The following is a 16,949-nucleotide window of genomic DNA, read 5'->3' as shown; positions in this document are numbered from 1 at the left end:
TAGGACTGCAAGGGCTGTGCATTGTTCAGCAGCCTACAGACCCTGTGACCTCTGAGGCACCCGTGGCTGTACTTACAGGGAGTCTGTGTATTTACAAGCACTTCAAATGTGTGACAAAGAGATTTTTGTAAATGAAATATAATTCACATTTTATGGACACAGTATACCCCTTTCCTCCCACAGAACATCTCATCTAAGGGTCTTTGCATGCATCTAAGCTAACTGGAAATGTGAGAATATATCACTTAGTGTGCCTGCCTTTTATTGGCTTTGGGTTCAAGGTGACTGCTCTCTCTGCTCAAGTCATTCATTTACTTTTTTTGTCAGTTTGCCATTTACAAATGTAGTTAAATATAGAAACATAATGAGGAGCTGACTGAGAATATTGTACATTCCTGCATATTTTTGAATATTGCATTTTCCAAGTGTCAGTAATCCATAAGAAGACTAAGATATGCCAGGATAATATCTCTGTAGGTACCCTTGTACGGAGGCTTGTACCTTGTACTGATTTTTTATTAGTGTGAGCTTGTTTAGAGCAAGCCAGTTCATGCATGCAAACCTGTGTCACCCCAGCTTTGAAGCTCAGTTGTATTCTTCTTCACAGGCAAGGGGCTAATAGTCATAAATTTTAGAATATGTAGAAAAAAAATATTGTGCATTTCAGTTGTTGCAAAGAGGGGTACAGGTATACTGGATACCTAGCAGTTTTGCTTGAATGTTTGCATTCAGCTTCCTAATCAAAAAACCTTCTCTGAATTTCCTGAAGTGTAGTGATCTTGAAAGCAACAGTGTGTGGAATTTTTCCTTCACGTTTCACTGAGCTCTGGGAACAAGAAGGAATATTTGAGCTTTAAATAAATACTTTCTGATGACTCTGTTTGTTTAGTAAGAACTTTCCTAAATGTAATGTTAGTGTATATGCATATACATACATCTGCATTTTTTAGCCAGGAGAGGTTGTTTTCAGACCACAATGAATATGAAAAGGCCATTATCAGAGTGAAATCGGGTAATCTTGAACTGGCCCATGTTCCAGATGGAACTTTGATGTGCAAAATTTCCCATTAGGATAAAGGTGAAGTCAAGTTCAACCCAGAAACATTAAAAGTGTTCCTTATTTAGATCTCCTTATTTCCCTAAGAAAAACTACAGCCACTATGTTTTACAAGTAGGTCTCATTTGGCATATTAGAGGTTTTCCAGTGTGGATCTGTGAGCCAAATGCCTACTCTACCTTTTCACCTCTTAGTGCCATGCATATTCTTGCATATTCTTGATTGTACTTCCATTTGGCAGATGACAGAGTAATGCCTGTGAACACATACATTTTACACGAGCATGGGCTTTTAAAATCACCTAAGTCATTGTTTTTATTAAGATTCCTATTCATAACACATAGTGGTCATCTGTGGTGAGCATAGAGTGCAATGCCAGGAGCAAAAGTGGCAAGCTTAGAAACCACAACAGTGCCTAATTAGTTTCTGAAGACCTTAAATCCTACTTCAGAAGAAATCAGGAAGCCTGACACACCTAGAAACCCTCAGGGATTCATGCTTGCAAGCATATTTCACTTTTGAGAAATACAGTTAAGCACTCTGACCTGTGACTTCTGGCAAACTCAACTACAGCAGCAGAATGCCCTCACCCTCCTTCCTGCCCCTTTTGCAGATGGCAGAGATGGCAGAATGAAGCATCCCAGCTCTAATTCACAATTGGAAAAATTAACTTAAACATCAAAATAAAAACTGTGCTTAGATTCTTCTGAGTGTCAGCCAGAAGAGTTGAAATATTCTATTTCTGCTCTGTTATAAGGCCAGTAACAAACAGCTGGAGGCTGAGACAGTAACATCTTAAAATGCTGCAGCTGTTTACTTGGTAAATGTGAGCCAGGTCCCTGAAGTCAATTTTTATTGTTTTAAGAATATGTCAGTTAAGTTTCCATGTATTAAATTCAGTGACCTAACTGCTCAAATAACTTATGTTTTTATATGCCTAAGTCAGCAGAGGAACCATAACATCTACTTGCTTTTCACAGGGTAGTTATTAGGACTCTCTGAAAAAACAGTCCCCATTAAAAGTGTCAGAGGTCATTACCAATAAGTCACTATTCATTTTGGAAGTTATACAGAAAACTATTTAAGTTATAGTTGGCAAATGTATAATAAATTTATATTGAAAAATAGTTTGTCTTGATAGAAATACTCAACAGAATCTGCCAATTTTTGTCAAACTTTGGCAGCACACACATGCTTACAGATTTTGGCATTTGCCTTAAAGGCACATTTTCATCATGCCTGTTTTCCTTTAGCTCCCCTGGTTGGCACCCTGCCTGGCAGACTTCTGCAGAGTGAGGCCTCAGGTTCTCCAGACTCACACAAGAGATAGACTCCCTTAGTTTAGGACCTTAGTGCTTGGATGCCCATGCAAAACATTTCATTTCATAGAGCCTTACAAAAGAGCAAGTTTTCAGTCTGAAACTGAAGAAGACTTTTATTAAGTTCTTATTTGTGAACAGGTGATGCTCAAGCTTGTAGATGCGCTTAGTAGGGCAGCAAAATAGTTTACACTTCTTATGTGTGCTCCCTGTTCTTCACTGAAATGATGCATCAAGAAGCACGGACAAATATTAGCTCACTCAGTAGACTCCAGTTTCAACATTGACTCCTTCCAGTTGCTAGAAACAAGGTAAGCAAAAAGCAGAGTGAAATTACATTCCACTTACACATCAAATTTGTCACCACTGGAAAGTGCTTGATCTACCAAGAGAGTTCCTCTGGTTTACATTTGATTTGGTTATTTCCCACCTGGCATATGCATGGAAAACCCCAGTAATATGAGTTTTTAGTTCAGATGCCACAGGAATGGTGAGGCAGAAGATGGCCAGTGCAGCATGTGCCTGACTTCCTTTGCTGAATACATTTTGGTCTATTTTTCTAGGGGGAAAAAAAAACTTACCAGTTTCTCCATCAAAGTGGTAAGTTTAGCTAAGTTTGGGGTGCTAAGCTACTACAGGCACTAGTCTCTGGAGTATCTGCATGAAGTAGAGCTTTTCCAGGATGCCAATATTTTAGTACACCCAGCTGAATAATACTGCACCATAATTCATCATTATCCAACTCCAATCTTTTGCCCAGTCTTACAGACTGAAGAATATATATATTAACCTGCCTAGTGATTAATTCTAAACATTTGCTTAGTAGGTTTCTTTTCCTTTTCCTTTCTCCCTTATTTGAAAGAATGCCAAATATTTGTATCAGCTTAGCATTTTCCCTATCATGTCTCTGACTTCATTGTCCAGGAAAAATTCAGGTGCGCGGAAGAGATGTTGGTTTATCTAATAATGTGAAAAAAATAATCTTTCAAACAAAAAACCCCTGCTGTTTTAAAGACAAAAAATAGCTACTGCCTTGACATGAGAACAGGATTTGCTGTTTATTAACTCCTGGAGAGATGAGACTCTAGGAAGGCTTTTCAGGAGTGAGGTGAAGAAAGGTAAGAGTAGGGAGGGTGAAAAACACAGAAAGTAGAGTATCCAACTGTTTTTGAAGAGATCTTGCTAAGATGAGAATGAGGAGGTCTGATACATATCTGAGACAACGGGAGAGAAAGGCATACTGATGGGAATTCCTTTCCATCCTGTGATGTGAAGATGTGGATGGATGGATGGATGGATGGATGGATGGATGGATGGATGGATGGATGGATGGATGGATGGTGACACTTGGCTGAGCAGCTGCATGACACTTGAGCTGTACAAATTGCACAAGGGCATGCTTTTGCTCCCTTTGTTTTAGTTAAACTGGACAAGACACTGGATAAACTGTTCCCGAATTACCAAAGATTGTAGAAATGGAAGTGGCTTCTCCACATAAATCAGAAATTCTGATTTCCAAGTATCTGTTGGATACTTGTCTGCACTCCACAGCTAAGTTTTGACACAATAAATGTGTCTTCAGATGTATGATTACCTGTACACATGTGCTTGATATGCATAGGATATGGTGTAGCAGAAAAGGAAATACCATCAACAGGTCAACACTTCTATGCAGCATAACCACTGTTGGTCTTGCTTCCATGATGCATGTGCAGGAACTGCTGGCCTAATGGAAAATGGTACAGGCCATGGAAATATTGCCACAGAGTAGCTCACCATTCCTTTTTCCTGAGTAAAAAACAAAAAAACAAAAAAACCCAAAAAACCCAAAAAAAACAAACAAAAAAACCCCAACCAAACAAACAAAAAAACCCAAAAAAAAACCCAACCAAAAAAAATACACAAAGGAAAATTATACAGAACAACACAACCCCAGATTTGCTTCAGTACCCTTTGATGCTGATGTGTCTGTTCCATTTAGGCTACAAGTTAGGAATCAGTGAATTCATCTGTCTGGCTCAAATGCAAAGAACTCAAATTTCACAGTGTAATATTTTTGAACAACAGCAGGGAAAAAATTAATGTATTATATTGGCTAAAGGCAGATTATTTTTGAAAAGCAATGAATATTGCACAAGTTTCTTAAAGTGATGAAGCAAGCTTCAGCACTTAAAAACCTTAACAAAAACAAAATAGGCATGGAGAGGAAAAAAGTGAAATGTGCCCCTAGTAATAAGAGTTTCTTGGAAGCCATGTTTAGTGACTACTCAGAGTTTCTTAGGAAAGAAATTTATTTATACTTTTGTCTCTGCTCCACTGGCAAACAGTTTATTGAAAATGCTCCATGAGACTGAAAAAGTTGATTAACATAGGTCTGTGCTGAGCAAAGTCATGTGCAAGACGACCTTTGTTATGAAAGAAATCAGCAGACACTGGGATTTAGTGGAAGTACTCAATGTTCTTCATTTTTCACTGAAAGTTGCAGTTTTTGTCACCCATCTTGTTAGACATGCTGTTGAAAGTTACAGTGTTTTGCTTTCCCACCTAATTTCTACACTACTATCCATGATTAAGAACAGAGCGCCAGTATGTTATTTCATATTTCTGAGACTATTTTGTTGGAAACCACCTTTGCTCAAGAGTTAGTACATTAATTGTAAATGAAACCAAGTCAACTACTAAAATCCCAATTCATCTAAATTGAGCAATATGAAAGCAGAACTTTAAATCTGTTGCTGGTTAATACCAAGGGAATGACACAAGACAATTAATGCACTTCTGTGATATCCGGGCTCCTTATGAGCAATCATAATAACAGCATCTGAAAAAAGTTTATATGACTCTGGTAATTGTCCTGATTTCCTCTTAGAAAAGTTAGTTTCTTTGTCTTGACCCCTGGAGTACTCATAGAATGGAACAGATATAATCTTCCTACATCCATGAGTCCATCAGTGCACCTGTAAGTGGACTTACTTTTAAATATACTCAAGCACGTGCACTTTTACTAACAGAAAATTTGATACTCAGCCCAACTCTATTTTCATGTTTACTTTACTGTCAATTGACGATTAAGGTTAAGGCTGAAAGAAAAATAAACAATGGCCAACGATTAGCCAATACTTAGCCTTGTAGGAACATCCTGACAGAAAATATAGATATGGAAGAAAAATGCAGCATGGCAGAATAGTCGACACATTTGACCTTGCCCAACAAGAACTTCTTCAGAACATGTCAAAAGGCCATGATTATGAGAGACCTTAAGCAGAAAAGGATTTTGGTTTTTTTGGAAGTGGAAGTAGCAAAAGAAAGTGGGGAGGAAGGAAAATAGATTTATAAATATTTTTTCACAGTACTTTTTAATTTTCTAGAATATATTTTTTTCTGTTTGAATAGAGGTGCCTTTTCTTCATTTTCGCTATGGTACATAATAAACGTCCAGCAGAGGTGTAAAATACAGAGGAAAAATTCTTCTGGTTTTAATGATGTTGTGTATCTGGCAAAAATTTTCTCAGGACAAAGCTCTTCTTCAATGAAAGAATGAATTTATCTAATGAAGAGCTCATGACTCTAACATAAAGCCAATATTTGAGCAGTGGAGCTTTACCATATGTGGCTATTAGCTCTTATCTTTGCGTACTTCCACCTCTAGCCCAACGCATCTTTACATTTTTAACCTCAGTCTTACATTACAACCTATACATTAACTGGTTTTTTTTCCAAGACAGAAAACGGCGTAGAATAAATTTCAGCCTTTTAGTGAATTCCTCTGTCATGTGTTTTTATAGTGCAGCAAGAATATCTCTCACTGTTAAAACTAAATAGCTTAGCATTGGTAGTCTAAGTAATAGTAAGAAATGAAAATTAGCATCTTTAAAGTTTTCAGGGGAAGAAGAGCAAGAAAGATATGCAGTTCAGTGGAACTCAGTGGAAAAGCAGAAGCAGAGCATTTCTCAAAAAACTAAAATTCTTTTAATGCATCAACTTCCCCACTCCCTCAGTGTGTTTCAAAACTGAACAAAATCAGATCCATTAGGTTCTCATAAAATATGTGTGAAAGGAACAGAGGTTGTCCAGCAGCATTTTCCCACCTACCTCCACGCTGTCTTCTTATTGATGAGTTAATTTATTCTATATACTTCTGATGCCACTCCAGGGTTATTTTAAACAAAAAGTTTCATCAATGAACCTATTTTAACAAGACTTTTATTGAAAACATACACAAAGTCAACACGTTATTTAGTTTTTGAATGTACATGTTAGAGAATATTCATAATAGAGAAGAATATTTTAAGAAAAGGGGAAATACAACTGACATGCTGCAGCTTATATTTTACTAAGGCATTTAGGCTTAAGAGCAAGTTATACTGGGTGCATGTGTATCTATATACATGAACATACAAATACACAGGTTATCTGAAACTGTACAATTCTATGCAATTCATTATTTTTTGCCTTTTCTATTTTTAGAACACTAAATAAAGCTTTTATCCAAATGGTAGAAGTTGTTCACAGAACAGCAGTTATAATCTACTCTTCAAGAGTTTGCTTACAATTACAATACTAACGATGCACAAAATACCCCCGAGATCTTCCCGGGAAAGTTCTCTCTTACCAAAATGAGGCTCAAGTAAGAAAACCACTAGTTTGCAAAGGCACCGTGGAGACAGGTTTTAATACATTAAATACAACATGAATCATTCACAATAACAAGTTTAGTGTTTCTGGGAACTTTTGTAAATACAACACAGTTGGTCACACAAAAATGTTTCTGTTGATTTGTCTTGGCAACTCAGATATATCAACAGTGTAACAGCATAACAGCTTTGTTCCCATCTGACAGAAAATAATGGCAGTTCTGCAAGGCAAACGTTAAACCTGACCGTATGTATTTATTAATTCCACAGTGTTTTGACAGATTATAGGGGATGTAACTTAAAGGATGCTGACACGCTCACTGAGGGCTTTCATTTCTGTTTCTTCTAGCTTGGTGTTTTCGTTATGGTTAGCACTTGGACTGATAAGGTGTGCTGGATACTGCAATCCATGTTCTTCTGAATACTGTTCCCACCGGGAGTCATCACTTTCATGGGTGATGTAACGTTCCCCCATTTTACATTCCAGTTCCCTTAAATCTAACCAGGTTTGGTAGTCCTGGAAAAGAATAACAGTATTACTTTTAAATTTCCTGAAATAAAGTATACTCCCTTTGCTATCAATAACACTCAAAGTGCTATTAACTCAGTTATCAAAGGATCATCCCTATTGCTCTACAACGGAAAAAATCTTATATAAATGTGAAATCTGCCTAAAGATATAAATTTCATCTCTAGAGATTTTTTAATAAATTAATTTAATTGAATTGTCACAATTATAGTATTGAGCTTTACAGGTTGTTTTGCAAAATGTACAGATATGTATAGATTGCCATAATATCTAACTGAGGCATGGTGGTAAAGCAATTCCTCCTTCTAGTCACAAGATGAATAAGGAAGAAGAAACATCTTTAAATCATACAAATACATTCTAGTGATCTGTATCAGTCAAGACAGCTAAGTCTGTATCTCAGTATAATAATGCAGAACACAAATTCAGCTTGGGATAGAAAAATCTCCTTTTCTGAACTTGGGCAATTACTGGTTTCCTCAAAGAAATGCATACATCTAAACATTAAGGTAGTTTGGAACTCCATGTTGACAGTCAAATTTAAGGATGGAAGTTAGTTTGAGTCTCATGCTGTTTAGACCATTATGCACTGCAGCCACTCATCTGCCCAAAATATGCAAGTTTAATAATTTCTTTTCTTATTCCCACCCAAAGAACACATGAAGCTGCAGTAATAGAGCCAATCCTAGCCCCATGCAGACTAACCCTCTCCTCATGATCCTGTATCCAGTTTTCTTTTTTCTCCTTCCCCTTGTCTCAGCCTAAGACACAGCCCTAACCACATAGCCAAAGCACCAGAAAGCCTAAACAAAGTAAACGCATAAAGCTTTCATCTGTAGTATCACATATACTTTGGCTTATTTCTTAGAGTCATCCTCTCAGAGAACACCACTAAGTCTCACTGCCCTGTAAGGAAAAATAACCACTCTTATCTTTCCTTAGCCTGCAAGGCAGGACTCTTCTAGACAGAGGACTCATCCCATCCCTGGGGCTAGAGCTGCTGCTGAACTGCCTCATCTTAGTTCACCTCCACTCACTAGTACACAAGCAATAAAAGTGGATCTAGAGGAGAAGGACCCTGTCCTGTCACATGAGACAGCCAGCATCCTTGCTGTAGACCTCAGCCCAGACACTTCTGGTCCCCACAGACTCAAGCAAATGCGTTCTGCGATGGCTGCCAGGCAGAAGAGTGGTCTTGGAGGAAAAGAACTAGTGAGGGACAGGAAATCTAAGGGTAAGAGAGCAAGCTCCAGATAAACATCCCTGAGAAAGGTGGGATGCAGCATGAGCAGTTACAGCCCTTTTCCTCCTATACAAGAAGGTCACCATCTACTTTGAGAGACAGTACCAGCTATAACACACTGAAGTAGGACTCAGTTTTCTGGTTTGATAAAGATTCCTTTGGGATTGGGGATTATGCATCTGGTCTATGCCATGCCTGTGCCATGATTACTTTCCTAGATGTAAACAGAGCTCCTCTGGGAGATGCGACAGGCTGATGCATCTGTCTGGCCTCAGCCTGTCCTCATCTCCAGGGAGGGACGCAGTGCCCTGGCCTGGGCTGCCCCCAGGCCTCCCTGCTCCTCGGCTGGGGATGCTGGAACAGACCCTGGCTCCTCACTGCTTTGTCTTGGGCCTTGAACTTGCAGTGATTTGGCTGCTGCCAGGATAAAAAAAAAGATTACCATATCATATGGTGAGCACAAGACAGAGACTGCTAGCATCTTAAAAATTCCTTATATCTCAGTTTTCACTTGAAGAATTCAGTTGAATGTGGTTAATGTATTTTCTTGGCAAGCACACAATTTCATTAGTTTTTGTGATGACTGTAAAGTGAAAAATCGTTGAATAATTTTAATAAGAAGTGAATCAGAGTAAACCGCAGGCAATGAAATAATGTAAGTCAAATGACTACAAGGAATTTTTTAATATATGTAATTTTCTAAGTAGACAAAAATGATAAAATATTTTTTAATGTATTCTGACAGCATGAGGCTGTTTAGTATTGGAATCTAATATTTCAGAAATTAATGAGAAACCATAGGTAAATTGGTGAACAAGCATGAGCTTCTAAGGACCTAAAATAATATTCAGGTTAGTAGATTTTTTTCGATTCTACTTAAAGATGAAGATTTTTTTTATATGTTTGGAGTCCAAATGCAAAAGTAAAAACATGGAATTTGGAGAAGTACCTGTAACCATGGGTGGCTTAACGTCTTGTCCACACTGTAGCGCTTTCTCATTTTCACTTGCAATAAATTATTTATGAGATCAATAGCTGAAAAGAAATAATATTGGAAAATGTTAGTTCAAATGTATTTGTTTCAGCTAAGACATGCAAACAGAGAGCTACACAGACATGGTGCTTGTAAAAAGAGGGCAGTTATCCCTTCTCACTCCAGCTTTTTACAAATTGCAGTCAATGCTGATGTACCTGCAGGCACCCATGCAACCCTTCCTAATGGCATTAAAACTATTTTACTGAACAGTTGCTTGAAAGTAATTCTCATGCGTATCCTGCTCAAGAGAAAAAAAACCTCATGTGAGGTCTACAGTTGTGTGATTTGACACATGGAAGCAACCAAGGCAACCACCAAGCCACAGGTGAAATGCAAGGAGGAGGTTTATTCCATTGCACAGGCACCGGGACACCAGCTCTGCTCTGCTGGGCTCAGCTCATCCTGGCAGAAGGGGGGCACTGCCAGCCCCGATATATCACAGGGCTGTGGCACCCCCAGTTCCTCTCAAGGCTGTGCTTCTGTGATCTCTCTCCAGCACGAGGCTCAAGCCTGTCTGTGAGAGTCTGCTGTCTCTACAAGTGAATTCTACTTCTCAAAAGAGGCAGAGGATGAGCAACACTCAGCATAATAAATGGAGCTTTCCTACACCAACATTTTTAGCAGCAAGGTGCAAGGTCACTTCAAGTAAAAATACTCCCTCATTGCCAAATCTTCCAGCTTTAACACTTTCCTCCCAAGAACAGCATTCTTCAGGTACCACAGTAAACAATATATATGTATATATTTTTCTGAGACTTTCAATGTCACAACTGACAGCAGCACCTTCCCAGTCCCTGAGTGGAGAAATTAGGTTTTGTAAGTCATCAAGTCTTGCAATACTATTCTTTTGAACTGAGCATTGCTTCTACTTGCTAGTCAACAGTAGGCAGTGTCAGAAAAGTGAGAAGGGCATCTTTAACACTTTCATGACTTCTGTGGTTTTAGAGTCAATGATTCACTGAGGTTCACAGAATCACAGAATAGTTTAGGTTGAAAAGGTCCTTAAAGATCCAACTCTACTACCATGGGTAGGGAGACCTTCTACTAGATTGGATTGCTCAATTGATCTTGAACACTTCCACAGATGGGGCATGCACAACCTCTCTGAGCAACCTGTCCCACTGTATCATCACCGTCAGAGTCAAGAAATTTCTCCTAATAAGCAACCTAAACCTGCCCTCTTTCAGTTAAAAGCAATTACCCCATCACAACATGCTCTTGTAAAAGGTCTCTTGTAGCCTCCTTTAGGTAGTTCAAGGTGCTATATGGACTCCCCTGGAAAATATCTTTTCCAGGCTGAACAAAGCCAACTCTTTCACCCTGTAGGTATGTGGGCTGTGGTGCCTGAAGGGATGAGACCTGAGACCCATGAGCCAATGACCAATGCATGGAACTGCAATGAGTGACCCATTTGGAAAAATCTCTGTAATGAGACTGCTGAGCTTTGAATGCAATTACAGAAAAACATTAAAAAAAAAAAAAAAGAGGCTATAATGAAAGGAGGTTAAATCATATTAGGTGGTGCTAAATGTTCAGCACGAGTTCTGGTGGAAAGTTATTGCTATTCCAGAATAACTGACTAGCCACAAGGAATGATAATATTCCTGCAATTTTTCCATTTCATCACATTATCCCTTGGCTTGTCCAAAGTATGCTGGTTTATATCTTTATTTCTCTGTTTATATCATGGTGACAGGGCAAGTTGGTCTCGAAAGTAACACAGACCCATGGCACCACTGAGGGGCACCGGGTCTGAAACACGTCAGATGAATGTTGTTGCCAGCTGGGTATTAAAGGAGCTGAATAATCATCTTGTCTGTTTTAAGAGTATGAGATGAGACAGAATTCTTTAAACCAATTATCTCTGAGGTTGTATTTTGTACAACAATATGGAAAAGCTTTTCTTTTTTAACAGAGGCTTCCTCTCTGCAGGCTCGATTTGCCATCTAGGGCTTTATGTGTGCTTCTGTCATGGGGCAGAAAACAATGAAAACAATATCCAGGAAAATGGGAATGCACATGGCAGTCTATCTGAATTTATGCAGTTAATTTGATAGACAAACCTATTCTTGGCAATGGGAGACTATCACTAAAGCAGCCCTGACTTCCTGGTGATGAATACTGTCTTGGAAATCAGAGCAATCACGGGAATGACAGAAAATAAATCTCAGGACTTTTGACAAAGAAAGCATTGCCAGAGGCTCTGAGCCATTCTTTTCCTGGAACAGATGGTCCTAATTTTACTTTTCTATTGTAGACAAACAGATTGTTATCTACTGACTCTTTTAGCATCAAGTACAGTTAATGCTAAATTTTCTAACTTGTGTTTATTTTGCTCCCTCTCAAAATGCTGGTGAACTATATGTAGGATAAGAAAGTCAGTGGATATCCAGTAGGACCATTACTGACAGACGGCATCATTCTTAAAACTCATTTCTTTTCCAAAATACTGGGGTAACCCTCTTCCTCTTTATTCATATGAGACATTCTCAGGTTCCAAGCTGTGGGGAAGAGATTGGGAAGTCAGTCATACACAACGGCTTTGATGCCACCTATCAAAAAGTAGTGATAGTTGTTTTTATCTGATGTTTCAAAGAGGAAAACATAGTCCCTTACCCACTGCAGAAGATCTGGGTATCAACAAACATCAGCATCTTCTGCAACAACTGTCCAACTTACTTTAATACTGCTGAATTTAAGGGTAAGACTTCAGTCTGTCTTTTGGTATATAAGCCAGTGCTGAATGTGAATTTAGTAGGGCTACCATTTCTTTATTATTTTCAGTGGTATTTGGGTGTGCATGATCTTCAGAGTTCATTTTTCAATCATTTACTATGAATCTCAGTTTGGAAAACAGGTCAAGAACTTGATGAGAGGTTGATTGTCCTGGTAACTGCTGTGATGTAGGTGCACATATCCCAGCATGTGCCTCGGTAACTGTCAAGCACCCATTGAGGGTTGATAATGTCTCTATTACATTCCTTCTGTGCAACCCACTGGAAGCAGATATGGCTGTGAGCCTCACAAGTGAGGATATCATATTTAGCTATTCAACTTCCCGCAAGTTACAACAGGACAAGGGGCCCCTCTGCCCCTTTTTTCACTTCAGGACAAGGATGTATTAAGTGTAATAACAAATTTCTTTGTATTCTTCGGGGAAATTACAAATGGCTTGTTGAACAGACCAGAAAGGCACTGGTCTAGAAAAAAATCACTAGAGAAGGTGCACAAAAAAAGACAGGGAAGAAAACTATGATGAGGGGGAAAAGGCAGTTTCCCTGGATGGTTACAATTGTCAGCACCAAGCACTTGAAAACAGTTTACACAGACAGGCTGCTTGTTTCACCACTGCAATATTGCTGTCTCTGTGACCAGTTTTGCTGTTTGTTTCGTTTTTTATCTAGAGTTCTTTTTGCCAGGAAAGTTTTGTCTATCCCTTGCCTCTTAAGAAATAAGCACAAATAAATAAATAAGCAGAAATTAAACATGACTACTAGAAGTACACCTGAAGTAGAAACTCAAACTATCTGATACAATTTTATTTGCTTTATTACTCAAAGTTTTCAAACTTAGGTGAAAGAAGAAAATATGAGCTTCAACAGCTAAGAGTCTTTGCCACTTTTTATTAGGAAATCATGCAATTCAAGAAATGCCACTTGTAGAACCTGTAAGAGTTCTGTCTGAGTAACAGTAGCCAAGATGCAAGTGATAGATACAGGCAAGGCAACAAAAGAACAGGGTAAAGCAAAGAAGAATCTAGGAAGTTTAGTAACAATATTGTAAGTGCTGGAATTAAAATGCTTAAAAGATCTGTGAAAAGTTCACTGTTTTTCTCTGTGTTTAAATTCACAAAACTCCCATCCAGTTCTGACAGCATCCTGACAGCCACTATCTTACAAAGTTTAGTCTGGCTTCAATTCATGTAAAATGAACAGTAAGATTCATGTTCACTCAATTTCTGAATTAAAAATAAATAATTGTTTGACAATTAAATTTTGAGTTGTACTGCTTAAAAACACTGAAGATAAAAATTTGGAAGGCATAAAGATTTATTTTAGACATACAACTTCAGGGGGCGAAATTTGGGCATCATCTGTTACAAAATTAAATATTCTGTCTAAGAAGATGAAGCAGTTTTGAGGAGAGGGTAGTAATTAAATAGTATTTTTAAGTATTTTCATGAATTTTCACTGATTTTTTATTTTAAATCAGGTTTCAAAGTAATCCTTACCAGACATTTTAGGAGCTTTATAAAATTTTATAAAATTTTATAGTATTCCTCTGTAAAATCTATAATTAAGTAAATTGAGAGCATTAAGAAAGACCACCTCTGCTCTGCACACAATCTAGGGGAATGCACCAGGTTATCACCAAGAAGGCAACCTGAGTGAAAGTTCTGAGAGGATTATGGAAGTGCTTTTTCTAACACTTTTATGGACTCCTGTTTACCTTTTTATGGGCACCTGGCTTACCTTTCATGATAGTGTAAACAGTCAGTTGAAGACTTATAAAGTTCTAGGAGCTGGAGACTTTGTTAAAGGGAATAAACTAGCCAACTTCTCCAGCAGAATGAGTACTGGCCTTTTAGATAGGGGATCATTCAGCAGAATCCCCGACAGAAAAATTCAAATGCAAACTTCAGAAAGTTCTGTATCCCTTTGATTTTAGCAAAGATAGCTCTTTCAATTCACTGGAAAGAACCTCCACAGTCAGGAGGTTCATGACTCTGTACTGCTTATGCAAGTTTATTAATATGCCAAATAAATAATTGTAGTACGGACAAAGTCACAATTTTCACTCTAAGTATCAAAATAACAGAATAATTGGTTTTCACAGGAATGACTGCTTTAACTCAGCTAGGACGTACCCTGCATATAAATGCAAAAGTTTACAAAATATCTTAAAAACCCTGTTACAAACATATCATTAATTTAGTCATTCCCTACAGATTTAAACTTATGTAAAAAGTTATAAACCAGAAATCACCTGAAGGATATTAAAAAGAAGCAGTCCTAAATTAATGATAAATTTATAATTGATTAAGAATTTTAAAATACACCTAGAATACTACCTACTCTTACTGCCATCATTTGTACAAATTTAAGTTGCTTCAACTAATACAGGATGTCCAGGACTTCCTAGACCCTGGATTTTTCTAAGAATAGGTTAATTGATTAGAGGTCATCATTATTATAATTTTTTCATACACACACACCCCCTTCCTGGTGCTAGTCAATACAGCTTTGTTGACAAATGCTCCAGTGTACATGCAGTTATTTTAGCATAAAATGATCTTCAGTTGGCTGAGATTTTCAGGCACACAGATTCAGCTGTACTCTCAAAAGAAATCCTTATCAATTCTAAGCTGTACCCTACAAGTGAGGTTTCCCAATACTACTTTATCCAAGCAAATGTGTAAGAAGAGCCAAGACCTTCTTTTCAACTAGCTAAACATTTACAGAGGCAGAGAGCATCTTTGAGCTATAACATGCATTGACCTCCTGACACCCAATGCTCATTCATTCATGTGACTTTCTCATTAATGTGTGAAGCACTCAGAGTTTTCTATTCACATTATCTGGAAGAAGTATAAATAAATACTGACTCAAAGGCAGCCATGGCATTTATATATAACTACAAAGCATTGTAACAGGGACACCATGACCAAATTTAAAGCATTATAGGAATGGCATTGTTTCTTCCCAAGTTATTCTAATAATATTAAGTTATGTGAAGCACCTAATTCACAATGTGTGATGTACATCACACAGCCCATCAGGTTGGTAGCAATAGCTGTGTTGGTGGTAGCTGATGAAAAAAGAGTTATGAATGCAATGTTTTATGAAAATAGGACAGTACAATGAAACACACTATGAATAATTCCAATCTTGATAGAGCACATTTTAGGACGATACAGTTCAAAAGAATAGCTACCACAGTGAAGTCATAGTACATAAAATATACTAACAGACAGAGAGAAAAAATCCATAATGGAGTTCTATCTTTATATTTAGCAATATTTATTTCTTGTGTCATGTAGTGAAGTAAAAATAAATCTCTTGAGATGATGCAAGTTTGGTAGACTGGAAGGTTAAAACTGGAAACAAACAGCAAAGCTGTTGAAAACAGGTTCCATGTTTGAGACATGTGAAATTTCAAGTTATAAAATAGACAGGAATTCTGCAAGTAGATTCCTCTACATCAGTATCTAGCAAAATGCCACAATGAGGACTGAATTAAGTTCAAATTGTCATACAGCAATTCAGAATTTGGAAATGCGGCCTGGCTTAACAAACATTGAAGAGAGAGCAGAAATAGACTGGGCAATGAATTGCTGAATGGCTCTAACAAAACCTGGTTTTCTAAAACATACCAAACATCTACCACAAAAACTACCTATCTACAGCAAGGTGTTACAATCTTATTTAGACATCTCAAAACAGAATCAGATCTTGGGATGTGGCCTTTTGAAAGAGTGAAGTTACTGGAAAAATATGGAAAAATGCAGCCACTTAGGTAAAAATCAGAACTCCCTAAGGAGAAACCTACAAAACTGGAAAGTCTTCGTTTTCTTACGTTGGATAAAAGGATATCTTAAATGGATAAATGGAAGGACAAAGCACTACACAGAAAAGCTAAATTTCTCATCAGGAAGAGTTGATGAAATTAATCTAGGGGTTATGACATCGGACACACACATTATGGAAAGAGAGGACTCAGTGAATGACTAGACCATATAAATGACTGGCAGAGAAGACAACTGTGGATGGTGACTTAAAAATATTAAGCATATTTTCTGAATGCTTAATATTTTTAAGTCACCATCACCATCAACTTATCTTCAAATAAGTTCTGTCTTTTTTCTTGGCTTGTGACTGCAGATTTTGAGAATTGCTACAAAATGCTACAGAAAAAGTTACTATCAAGAAAATCAACGCTCACCAGAATATTACCCAATATGGCACACTTTTCCTCCAAAACACAACTTATCTCCATGTGCTTTTCCTCCGAATCCATTAGACATTAAATATATTATTTATATTACCATGCAGTTTAAATTATTATGAGTCATGTGGTTTTTATTAATCTGTCACCTCATCAGTGCAATTTAAAATTTGAAAAGCCAATTTT

At 37.6% G+C, this 16,949-nt stretch overlaps 1 protein-coding gene across 2 annotated transcripts in view; it reads right to left on the bottom strand.

Moving 5' to 3' along the window:
• Positions 1-6,592: 6,592 nt before the first annotated feature.
• Positions 6,593-16,949, bottom strand: part of PRKD1 (protein kinase D1) — a 116,640-nt gene continuing 106,283 nt past the window's right edge. Inside the window, exons 18-19 of one of the 2 annotated variants that reach the window (XM_064715052.1) lie at positions 9,732-9,817; positions 6,593-7,527 (exon numbers count right to left, since the gene is read on the bottom strand). In XM_064715052.1, coding sequence (XP_064571122.1) covers positions 7,309-7,527; positions 9,732-9,817 — 305 coding nt within the window. In that variant the 3' untranslated portion in view covers positions 6,593-7,308. The remainder of the gene's footprint in view (positions 7,528-9,731; positions 9,818-16,949) is intronic. The other variant, XM_064715053.1, reaches the window with a different exon arrangement.

The sequence above is a fragment of the Zonotrichia leucophrys genome, chromosome 5, assembly GCF_028769735.1.
Source record: "Zonotrichia leucophrys gambelii isolate GWCS_2022_RI chromosome 5, RI_Zleu_2.0, whole genome shotgun sequence".
Taxonomy (NCBI): Eukaryota; Metazoa; Chordata; class Aves; order Passeriformes; family Passerellidae; genus Zonotrichia; species Zonotrichia leucophrys.
The sequence above is the reverse complement of the archived record's forward strand: the minus strand, read 5'-3'. Positions and strand labels throughout refer to the sequence as shown.